Raw genomic sequence first — 12,124 nt, 5'->3', positions numbered from 1 at the left:
TTTAGTTAACTGGTAGATTAACTACATTAATGAAGGAACAAAATCATCATTCTCCACTGATGGTCATTCAGTATTCTGACCAACTCATGTTGACAATATATAAATCTTTTATTACAGCAGATGTTAGACTAGTGACCGATACTTTAATGGACTGTCCGCTTCTCCTGAAACTCACACACACACACACAATTCTTTATGGTTTCCAAAGAGACCTTTGACCAAAACCAGCTGCTGTCCTTCAATAACCAATAAAACCAAATACTGTCCAAATACTATTTTATGCATATTTATCATATTAATTTTCACAGTATAAATTTGGTCTTTACACATGAATATAAGTTATTAGGATTAAATTTTAGGATTGAGGTCCATCATATGAGGATGATCATAATGTCTGAAAGAATAAAGACAACAGCCACATGTTCATTAGTGTTTTAGGCCTGGAAGAAGGAGAAATAATGTCATATGACGTGTTTAACAGTCTTTTTAAACTACAGCATAACATTACAGGCTAAAGCAACATGATGCAATTAGAAACTGAAAGATTAATACTTGAGGAGCCAAATTTGGCCAAAAATATGTTAAGTACTTTGTAAACTTGCAGACATGACTCTATTTACTGGCAGACTGATATAAACCTCATATGTAATATTTCATAAAGCCCATCATATTTATTTCAGCTGATGTTTCTGTGACTCTGCTGTGATTGTGATGTTGCAGTGCTCGAGCGTGGGGGAGGGGCTCGTGCTCGTGTCTCTGTGCGTCTGACGTCAGCACGCAAAGCCCCAAACCCGAGACTGAAGCTGTAAACAATAAAACCCAACCCGTCCATCATCCATGCGCTAAACATGCATTTATCCGCGATGACGGCCGTGTTCCCGGTGCTGCTGTGCCTCTTGTGCGCCTCCAGACCCGCTCGAGGTGAGTGTGAGTGTGTGAGACAGTGTTTCGACCCGGTTCGGCTCGATTCAGAGATGCTCCGCGCGAGCATCTGTGCTAACGCTAAAGCCGCGACTATTATTCCCGGATTCCCCGATTCTGACGCGTTCCCGTCGATATTCACGACGGATCCGATGGCGGCCGGGTCTGTGAGCTCAGATGTGCTGAGTGGATCGAGGAAGAGCGGATCCAGGATCAGATCGAGCTGACACACACGAGCTAACACACATCAGCTTAAGATGGATGAAGAGACTCCATAACACTCTCATCATTCCCACAATCACATCTGTGATCTGCACATATCCTCCATACAGTGATGATTGTGTTATAATGTGTGTCAAACTCAACATCTCTGGCTCTGATCCAGTGTCTGTGAATGAACCGGGCCTTCATGACACTGATATGACTGATAAACAGCAGAATATCTGATGAAGCGGACAGTGTTTGACCCATGAGATGATCTCGTTATTATATGGTGTCAAAATCACAGCATTGTCAGCGTCGCATGAACATTTCTGTGCTTTTCTACAAAAAATAAAAATTATTGTTAATAATTTCATGCTGTCAAATGGAGGTGTATTTATATCAGATCTGGGCAGGTGGTGCTGGGGAGGGTGGAGGGCTTTGTTTATTCTCACTGCTGTCCTGAATGACAAACCATGTGATCACGGCCGCGCTGTAACCGTGATGTTTGTGTGGCGAGCAGGTTACTATGGCAACCCCCTGAACAAGTACATCCGGCACTACGAGGGTCTGTCGTACGACACGGATCAGCTGCACATCCGTCACCAGAGGGCCCGGAGGGCGCTGTCGCACCAGGAGCGCGAACTGCAGCTGGAGTTCCACGCGCACGGCAGGTGAGGGCATGACGGCAGGTACAGTATGTGTCACCCTCCGGCCGTGTTTATATTAATTACTGCATTTATGTGACGTGATTGTGTTTCAGTTTGTTTTATTTAAATATAAGCCTTTCGAATGGCTGTCATAAACACTGGATTTATTCATAACATACATTAAAAACTGAAGAACATGTTAATGTAATGAATGAACTGATGCGCTACAATGATCATTAAAGAGCCACAAAAACACATTTGTTCTTTGAACTTTGTAATAAAATTAGAATCATATGAAATCTAAGACTTTGTTTCATATCAGAAGTATCTAAGCTCAAAGTTTATTGATTATTGGAGCTGAAAACAGCACAGACTAACCCATTCCTCTGATTTAAGATTCGTTATCGGTTCATCTAAATGAGGATTGATTCAGAATGATTCAGTCTATTATGACCCATCTGTAGAAACACCCTGATGTTCAGAGCTGTGAGATCTGTGACTAGCTGAGATTAGGAAAGTATGATCTTCTGTTGTGAACACCTAAACATCTGCAGTGAATCAGTTTCTGTCGGTTTATCATGATGATTTTATGATTTTCAGAAGAATATGAAGGTGAATCAGTGAGATCTTCACTCTCTCAGGGTCTTTCAGTCTCAAAGTCGTCTTGTAATCAGAAATCATCAGGACAGGAAGAGCTGAGCCTGTTTTCAACATTAAAGCTGTTTTTTCCATGTAATCTTTTCTTCTTTCTGTTTCTGCCGCTCTGTAAAAGCATTTGTAAAATTGCAGTCATGTTTAAAATGTAGTTTTTCCACCTCCAGGCATTTCAACCTGCGGATGAAGCGAGACACCAGGCTGTTTTCAGACGACTTCAAGCTGGAGATGTCTGGAGAGGAGCTGGAGTACGACACCTCGCACATCTACACCGGACAGATCTACGGTCAGACACGCCTGCGCTCATGAAATTAACACTTTCATTCAGCAAGGACTCGTTAAACTGATCAAGAGTGACAGGAAAGACATTAATAATGTGACAAAAGAAATAAACTTTATATTCATCAAAGAATCCTGAAAAATAAAAGGTTTCCACAGAAATCTGTTTCAACACTGATAATAATCATAAATGTTTCTCGAGCAGCAGGAAAGAGAGTATAAGAGCACATAAAACAGTTTTCTTCTGTTACTGTAGAACGGATTGAAGCGTGTCAGTTTGACTCTGTATGATTCAGTTCTGTCTGAGGCTCGTCTCAGTTTGTGTTCCTCTCATCCCGTCCGCTCCGCAGGAGAACACGGCACTCTGACGCACGGCTCGGTCGTGGACGGGAAGTTCGAGGGCTTCATTCAGACCCATCGAGGCACGTATTACGTGGAGCCGGTCGAGAGATACCTGCAGGATAAAAACGTCCCGTTCCACTCCGTCATCTACCACGAGGACGACATCCGTGAGTGATCCGTCTAGACCTGAAACACAGATGTTAGTGTGCCTCCATCTGAACTGGTTCTGTTTTCATCTTCTGGGTTTAAATCTTCATCAGGATGTGATGTTTCCTCACATTCCGATGACTCATCAGTGTCTCATAAATATTCATGAGACTGCGAGTCCTTATCCAATGAGAAGACGCGTCTCGTGATTATTCACAACGGCACGTGTTGATAAGCAGTCGCGGATCGCAAACGAGTGTTTCCTTCTGCGTGCCGTGATCCGTCTGTGCCGTCTGCAGAGCTCCACGATATAACTGAATAAAAGCCTCAAAATAATAATCTCTCAAGTTATTAAATCTGCAACAGAGCGTCCATAAATATTCTTTTTTAAAGTGACGTGATAATTTTGTCTCCTAAAATAGCTTCAGTGTGTCTCTCTGCAGGGCTTGATTCTGATTGGTCGATCGTGCATTCAGCAGTCACATGTTTCTGAATAATAACTGCTGTTTTCTTTATTGTAATGTGCTGACGTCTCTGTCATGTGATCCAGAATATCCTCACAAGTACGGGCCGGAGGGCGGCTGTGCGGATTCGTCTGTGTTTGACAGGATGAAGAAATACCAGGCGTCAGTGCTGGAGGAACCGGCGAAGGTCCGACGGCGAGTGTTTAACTGTGTTCAGTCTTTATTGAGAGAGACGGACGAGCACAAACACTCTCTTTCTCTGCAGGAGAACCGGTCAGCGGAGGAGCAGGCCTTGCTGAGGAAGAAGAGGATGACTCAGGTGGAGAAGAACACCTGTCAGCTCTTCATCCAGACCGATCACCTGTTCTACAAGTACTACAAGACCAGAGAGGCCGTCATCGCTCAGGTACGCCCGTGCTGTGTGACTGCTTTAATCAGAGACGTGATGATGATGATGATGATGATGATGATGTTCTGCTCAGATCTCCAGTCACGTGAAGGCCATCGACGCCATCTACCAGGGCACAGACTTCATGGGCATCCGCAACATCAGCTTCATGGTGAAGAGGATACGGGTCAGTGCTTCCCTTCATCATCATGTGGTGTGAGCTGGTTTGAACAGGTTTTTGCTGGTTTGAACTGGTTTTTGCGCTGCCGTTCTCAGATCAACACCACCAGTGACGAGCGCGATCGGTCCAACCCTTTCCGCTTCGCCAACATCGGCGTGGAGAAGTTCCTGGAGCTGAACTCGGAGCAGAATCACGACGACTACTGCCTGGCCTACGTCTTCACCGACAGAGACTTCGACGATGGCGTGTTGGGTCTGGCCTGGGTCGGCGCTCCCGCCGGTAAACGTTTCCGCGTGATGATGTACCTTCAGCTGCCAGTGTCAGGTGATTCTGATGATCCTGTGTGTGTTCCTCAGGGAGTTCTGGAGGCATCTGTGAGAAGAGCAAGCTCTATTCCGACGGGAAGAAGAAGTCTCTCAACACGGGAATCATCACGGTTCAGAACTACGCCTCGCACGTGCCTCCCAAAGTCTCGCACATCACGTTCGCACATGAGGTCGGACACAACTTCGGCTCGCCGGTGAGTTTGAGGATCCTGCCGGTCACGCATCTGCCTGAGTGCATGTGGTTCATGATCTGAAAGCTTGAAAACATTACACAGTGATGGTGATGGTTTGTCTTGGTCCCTCAGCATGACTCCGGGTCGGAGTGCACTCCGGGTGAGTCCAAGAGCCAGGATAAGAAGGAACGGGGGAATTACATCATGTACGCCCGCGCCACATCCGGAGACAAGCTGAACAACAACAAGTTCTCCGTGTGCAGCATCAAGAACATCAGCCAGGTGCTGGAGAAGAAGCGCGGCAGCTGTTTCGTGGGTGAGACGCTCGGCACGACCGACAGAAGCAGTCTCCGAGGTCTGACCGGAGCTGACCTGTGTGTGTGTGTGTGTGTGTGTGCGTGCTGCAGAGTCCGGGCAGCCGATCTGCGGGAACGGGCTGGTGGAGCCGGGCGAGGAGTGTGACTGCGGATACAGCGATCAGTGTAAAGACGAGTGCTGCTACGACGCCAATCAGCCGGACAACAGGAAATGCAAACTCAAACCCAACAAAGTCTGCAGGTAAAAACACTGGGCCACAGTGCTGACATCCTCATTGGTCCTGATAATAGGCTTGATTTCAGATCAAAAGGCCTGTATTCAGATTCCTGCTACACTTTACAGTGAGGTTTCATCAATGCATTAACTAAAACATCAGCTAACAGTGAGCAGTACGGAGCAGCTTCAGACGTGTGAATCATTTGTTTCAAACCAGTGATTCGGAGCGTGTATCAAACCGGCATGTGATTTCACTAAACCAGGTTTTGCTATGCCAAAACTTTAAAAATAGTTTACCTGATCTCGGATCAGTTTTATGAATTTGTAGACATTTTTAATGACTCGTTTGTATGATTAAAAAGTAAGAGTTGTAGTTAAAAATCTCCTATCTCTAATCTCTTATTATATGATTTGTTAATTGCATTAATAGATTACACTTTCAATAAACCATTTACAATTGGTGTTTTTCTGCATGTTTACACAGTTTTGACCAGCAGGGGTCAGCAGCTTGTGAATCATTTTGTGAAGCATTCGACTCAGTTGATTCAAAATGTCTAGCAGTATTTTCAAAGTTTGTTAGGGTTAGTGTTTATTTATCTTTGATAAAGTTAGTTAATAAAATAGTTCATGTTACAACAAGTCTTTTAAATAATATTAACAGATACAGCTTTTGATCAAATATTGAAATTAGCATGAACTGAGATTAATAAATGCTTTATGACATTTTTCATTGTTAGGTGATGTAATATATGAAGTGTTGTTCTTCTCCTTTCCCCAGCCTACATTAATTTCTCCATCATCCGATTGGATTGTTTCGTTGGTTATTATACACTCACACATCCTTGAATCAGAAAAGAACAGTGTTTCAGGTGTTGATTCATGTCATGTGATGTATGTGCCGTGTCAGTCCGAGTCAGGGTCCGTGCTGTACGGCCGACTGCAGCTACAAGAGCCGAAACGAGAAGTGTCGTGAGGAGTCCGAGTGCGCTCACCAGGGCATGTGCAGCGGCGTCTCCGCCCAGTGTCCCACCTCTGAGCCCAAGGCCAACTTCACCGCCTGCCACGGGGACACGCAGGTCTGCCTCAACGGGGTGAGTGACCACACACACACACACACACACACACATCCTTGTTATACTGCACTAAGATCAGGAATGACATCTTAAAAATCATATATAAGAAAGTTTGACAAAATATTAAAAATCGTTATAGTACGGCCCTTCCCTACACTATACCTAAACCTAGCCATCACAGGAACTGCAATTTTAACATTCTTGTGTGAGTGTGTGTATATATATATTAGATATATATATTAGAATTATGTTAGGTTCCTGTGACGGGTACGTTTAGGGTTAGTGTAGGGAAGGATGATAGTAAATTGAGTCAACATTTAGTCTTGCATAAAAGATTTTGTCCTTGTGGGGTCCAAGTAAAGGAGTCAAAGATTCCATGTATTTCATACTTTGTGGGGTCAACTGGAGTTACATGGTCACGTCTGAGCCTGTGTGTGTGTGTGTGTGTGTGTGTGTGTGTGTGTGTGTGTGTGTGTGTGTGTGTGTGTGTGTGTGTGTGTGTGTGTGTGTTCAGGGCTGCTCCGGGTCCATCTGTGAGAAGTACGGTCTGGAGGTCTGCACCTGCGCCAGTGTGGACGGCAAAGACGAGACGGAGCTCTGCCACGTGTGCTGCATGGAGAAAAGTCAGTACAGAGAGCGTGACGTGTGTCATGTGATATTCTCACGGTGGACACTGATTCAGGATGACACGTTATAATAATTTACCTTTCTCTCATCTCAGAGTAGCTTCATTTCCATAACACAAAAGATAATAATGATTATGACGACTAATAATACCAGCGTTACAGAGTCTCTGACACACAAACACTGCCAAACCAACGGCACTTTGAGAAAATCATGCCAGCAAATTCTGATTCCTGCAGTATTATCTATAAATGTGTGTGCTGATTTTAACGAATGCATTTGCGATATATGTTATGCATACAGGGGAATATTTTGGAGAATATACACCACCTTTATCACATTTTAAATGCAGTTATTAAATGACACACAAGATGGCGCCAGTTGTGTTTGTATGAATTGAGATAGTGTTGCCATTAATTATCATGCTTATTATTCCTCTATTCATAACAGACTTCATTTGGATTCATCAGTAAATATTCTGTCAAATGACATACAAAATTACACTGAATATTCAGTTTCTTTTAAATCATAATTTATTAATTTAAATGTTCATTTAGTTTCTGAAATGTCACAATTATTTTCTTGATTTCTTTCATTTTTTTAATGTCAGATGATGTTTAAAAAAACAGTAACTCTTTATTTTACAGTGTTCATGTTACACACCTTACATGTACAGAATAACAGTAAATTAGGCATAATTACAATCAGCTAACCCTAAACAAACCCTGATTATAAGTGCAGTACAAATACACTGTAAAATAAAGTGTAACCAAACACTAAAGCATCAAGAACAACAATAACGTTTCTTTCATTGCAGTTCAGTACTGAGATCATTCAGATTTTGAGAAATGAAAAATGAATAAATCACATGATTAGACATCATTCACAGTAAGACCAGCAGAACTAGACAGAATACCCACTTTTCTTAGTTTTCTACATTGATTGTGTGTCATTCTGCTGAAGATGGTGAAATGTTGACGTTAATCCACATAACCCTCATATCTGTGTGTGTGTGTGTGTGTGTGTGTGTGTGTGTGTGTGACAGTGAACCCCAGCACCTGCAGCAGCACCGGCTCCGAGCGACTCGCGCGCTTCTTCAATAAGAAGGTCACGACTCTTCAGGCCGGGTCGCCCTGTAACGACTTCAAGGGTTACTGCGACGTCTTCATGAAGTGCCGTCTGGTGGACGCCGACGGTCCTCTGGCCCGCCTGAAGAAAGCCATCTTCAACCCGGAGCTGTACGAGAACATCGCCGAGTGGATAGTGGCAAGTGTCCTCTCCTGCGGTCACATGATTGTGTTTGAGTCTGAAGCGTGTGTTGATGGAGTGTTTCCTCCGCAGGCTCACTGGTGGGCGGTGCTGCTGATGGGCATCGCTCTGATCATGCTGATGGCAGGATTCATTAAGATCTGCAGCGTTCACACGCCCAGCAGCAACCCCAAACTGCCTCCTCCCAAACCGCTGCCAGGTACCACACACACACACACACACACACACACACACACACACACACACACACCTCCGCTGAAATCCTGTCGCGCTGTTTCACATGCACATGTGCTCACGCTGTCTCTGTGCTGCAGGAACGCTGAAGAGACGACGAGCTCAACACGCCGCTCAGCAGCAGCAGCAGCAGCAGCACCATCAGCACCACAACCAGAACCAGCACGCTCACGGCCACCAGAACCAGCGGCCGGCTCCCCGTCAGGCCCAGCGCCAGCCGCAGCCGCAGCGCCACCACCGGCAGCCCCGCGAGAACTACCAGATGGGCCAGATGAGACGCTGAGAGCCGCCGGAGCCGCCGGTCCACGGCCCGACTGAAGGACGCATCCGCCGCCCCCTCCAGAACTCGCTCTCGTCCCGTTCTAGAGCTCCGGCGGCCGCGGATGCGCTCCTTCAGTCGGGCCGCGGAGCGAGGCTTTACTCCAAAGAACCGAACTGGGCCGCACCACATCATCACCACAGTAACGGCAGAGCTTCATCCGGGATCACGCACTAAACTGGAACGCTTTACGGGAACAAGTCCAGGTCCATAATGCTTCCTCAGACTGGAGTTTCTCTTTGGAGTAAAAACGAACCACAACTCCGCCGCTCGTTCACGTTTGCTTCGGACTCACGGAGCAGATCCGTTCCTGAGTTTTGTTTCGTAATGATTATTTTTGTTTGTTTGTTTTGCCCTCGCGTGCCAAGGTTTACCGGGGTATTTGTAGATAGTCACTTCTTTCCTTTGAAAACACTTGAGACTCGACGTGGTTTGATATGAAAACATCATCTTTTTAAGGAAGCGTCTGGAGCTTCGGCCCGAATCGTTGCCACCTGGTCGGAAAAGGACTTTTATTTTGTAAGACCAGAAATATTACGCCTTCCCTTTTCCAGACTCACGGCTGTACAGAGAAACGATATTAGCTGTATTATACGAAGATTATTTCTTCTACTGTCGATAAGAGATTTACAGTTTTGTTGACAACACTCAGGACTCAAAAACGCTCAAACGAAGGCGGCGGTTCGGCGCGAGGAGGACGGATCCCGCGGCGGCCGCTCCACGTCATTCCGCCGTTGACCTGCTTCATTCTGTGTGTGTGTTTGTATATAGCTCATCTCCAATCACGTCCTCACGTCCACTGCACTTCCTGTACACGCCCCGAACGAGGAATGTGCATGAACAACTTGATTTTATCGTGTTTGTGTTAGCGGTACGACCATGATGATGAAGATCATGATCGTTTCTATGGAAGCTTGTTTCCGCCACAGAACAAAAGATTTAAAAAGTAAATGCAACTTTATCTCACAATTCTGAATTTTTTCTCGCAGTTGTTTTTATTGCTTGCAATTGATGCTTTTTCCTTACAACTCTGAACATTTCTTTTGCAAATTCGCAATTCTGAATTTTTTTTTCAATTGAATTGTGAGGAAAAAAATCAGAATTGTGAGAAATAAAACTCACAATTGCAAGAAAAAATTCTTAATCATGAGGAAGTCTGAAATGTGAGAAGAAAATATTAATTGTGAGGAAAAAAATCATAATTGCAAGTAAAAATTCAGAATCCCAAGAAAAGTCAGATTTTTCTCTGAATTGTGAGAAAGTCAGAATTGTAGAATTTTTTGCAAATCAGATTTTTCTCACTATTCTGAATTTTTTTTTTCTCAATGTGACTTTTTATATCTTGCAATTCTTACTTTTTCATGCAATTTTTATTACTCGCAATACATACATTTTTTTCTCACATTTCAGATTTTTCCACACGTTATGAATTTTGTCTCAATTGTTTTTATTTCTCACAATTCTGACTTTTCTTGTAATTGCAAGCTTTTTTTCTCAACTGTATGTTATAAAGTCCTACTTTGCAAGGAAAAAGTAGTAATTAACCTTTTTTTATCTTTTTACTCAATGGCGGAAACAAGCTTCCTCATGTTTCAGATTTGAAGTAACTGAAAGTGTTTCTGGGATGTTCAGATCCAGCGTTTGCTGTGAAGAGCTGAAACCATGGTTTGAACCCCAGCTGATCTATTCGAGAGCAGGACGGTTACGATTGTTCCCTGCTAATGTGTTTTAATGTGTAGCTGCAGTTTCCTCTAGAGGATTCTCACGGTTCTATTAACACAAGGGTTAGTTTACAGTCCTCCATCATCCTCCTCATCTCCTGCAGATGGGCGGCAGACTCAGGTGTGTGAAGGGCCGCTCGCCGAGGGAACATCACGCTTCCCTTCATTCTCTCTGACAGAGAGCAGGACCATCTCAGCAGGTGTAAAATATGTACAGTAACTGGAGAATTTCTGTTATATTTGAAGGTACATTTTGATACTTTTCTTTTGTTCGAGTCCAGGCCGGCCGCCGAGCCACATCCGGTTCTTCTTTTCCGTACTGCCGTCTGCCATGAAGAAACCAGGCGGCGCTTCGGTGGTTTTGCGGCGGTCTGGACCGGAGGAGATCTAAATATTTGCCTGTATTTGACTTCTTTTAATTTTTACGTAGTCTTGGTGAAATTTCATAGAGGAAAAGTGCACTGAAAAAAGTCTTAATCGAGTCCAAATGTCGTAGGTGAAAATAGGCCGAACACTAAAATTGAGAAACGAATGAACAAAAAAAGATTAATACTGCTGTCTGTTAATGTTCACTGTGTTTTATACAGTACCTAAATTTTTGTTCACTTTGAACATTTTTACGTAACATTTCAAAACGTATTGTGCAAAGAGATGTAATTTTTTTGGAGTACTTGAAATGCATTAATAAAAAGACTGGGTTGAACGGCTGCTGTGCGTCTTCATGTCTGTGTCTCCGTCCTCCGAGCGCAGCGTCTGAACTCCTGCTCCTCCGACAGCTTCAGACGCGTGACTTCAGCGGAAACGCCACAGAACCACGTCCTGCACAGAGATCAGACACACACAGTGCTTAGATCAGACACACTGATAGATCAGACACACTGATAGATCAGACACACACAGTGCTTAGATCAGACACACTGATAGATCAGACACTGATAGATCAGACACACACAGTCCTTACGCTGATAGATCAGACACACTCAGTGCTTAGATCAGACACACTGATAGATCAGACACACACAGTCCTTATACTGATAGATCAGACACACACAGTCCTTACACTGATAGATCAGACACACACAGTCCTTACACTGATAGATCAGACACACACAGTCCTTATACTGATAGATCAGACACACTGATAGATCAGACACACTCAGTCCTTACGCTGATAGATCAGACACACACAGTCCTTACACTGATAGATCAGACACACAGTCCTTACACTGATAGATCAGACACACTCAGTCCTTACGCTGATAGATCAGACACACACAGTCCTTACACTGATAGATCAGACACACTGATAGATCAGACACACTCAGTCCTTACACTGATAGATCAGACACACACAGTCCTTACACTGATAGATCAGACACACACAGTCCTTACGCTGATAGATCAGACACACACAGTCCTTACACTGATAGATCAGACACACACAGTCCTTACGCTGATAGATCAGACACACTCGGTCCTTACACTGATAGATCAGACACACACAGTCCTTACACTGATAGATCAGACACACACAGTGCTTAGATCAGACACACTGATAGATCAGACACACACAGTCCTTACACTGATAGATCAGACACACACAGTCCTTACGCTGATAGATCAG

The 12,124-nt window shown here is 44.2% G+C and overlaps 1 protein-coding gene across 6 annotated transcripts; it reads left to right on the top strand.

Moving 5' to 3' along the window:
- Positions 1–774: 774 nt before the first annotated feature.
- LOC137014508 (disintegrin and metalloproteinase domain-containing protein 10-like) lies at positions 775–11,360 on the top strand. Of its 6 annotated transcripts, XR_010893855.1 has the most exons (17): positions 775–921; positions 1,646–1,796; positions 2,594–2,712; positions 3,056–3,214; positions 3,745–3,845; positions 3,924–4,064; positions 4,141–4,233; positions 4,323–4,506; positions 4,584–4,747; positions 4,859–5,042; positions 5,134–5,284; positions 6,168–6,351; positions 6,848–6,956; positions 8,003–8,223; positions 8,299–8,425; positions 8,541–10,700; positions 10,782–11,360. XR_010893855.1 is itself a non-coding variant. In XM_067378858.1 (16 exons), the coding sequence occupies exons 1-16, from the start codon at positions 849–851 to the stop codon at positions 8,741–8,743; spliced, it is 2,364 nt and encodes a 787-aa protein (XP_067234959.1). In that variant the 5' UTR covers positions 775–848; the 3' UTR covers positions 8,744–11,360. The 6 variants fall into 6 exon arrangements, 5 of the variants coding, with proteins under 5 accessions (XP_067234959.1, XP_067234962.1, XP_067234960.1 ...); XM_067378858.1 differs by having other exon boundaries at positions 8,541–11,360; XM_067378861.1 differs by lacking the exon at positions 775–921 and adding an exon at positions 2,373–2,504 and having other exon boundaries at positions 1,658–1,814; positions 8,541–11,359.
- Positions 11,361–12,124: the final 764 nt, after the last annotated feature.

The sequence above is a fragment of the Chanodichthys erythropterus genome, chromosome 24 (genome assembly GCF_024489055.1).
Source record: "Chanodichthys erythropterus isolate Z2021 chromosome 24, ASM2448905v1, whole genome shotgun sequence".
Classification (NCBI taxonomy): domain Eukaryota; kingdom Metazoa; phylum Chordata; class Actinopteri; order Cypriniformes; family Xenocyprididae; genus Chanodichthys; species Chanodichthys erythropterus.
This window is presented reverse-complemented; position numbering and strand designations above follow the sequence as displayed.

What these genes read in the sequence shown, in the direction of transcription:
- LOC137014508 (XM_067378858.1), top strand. Translation starts at nt 849, where the DNA reads ATGCATTTATCCGCGATGACGGCCGTGTTCCCGGTGCTGCTGTGCCTC. An exon ending in GACACAACTTCGGCTCGCCG is followed by an intron (nt 4,748 to 4,858) that starts GTGAGTTTGAGG and finishes TTGGTCCCTCAG; the next exon opens with CATGACTCCGGGTCGGAGTG. An exon ending in ACATCGCCGAGTGGATAGTG is followed by an intron (nt 8,224 to 8,298) that starts GCAAGTGTCCTC and finishes TTTCCTCCGCAG; the next exon opens with GCTCACTGGTGGGCGGTGCT.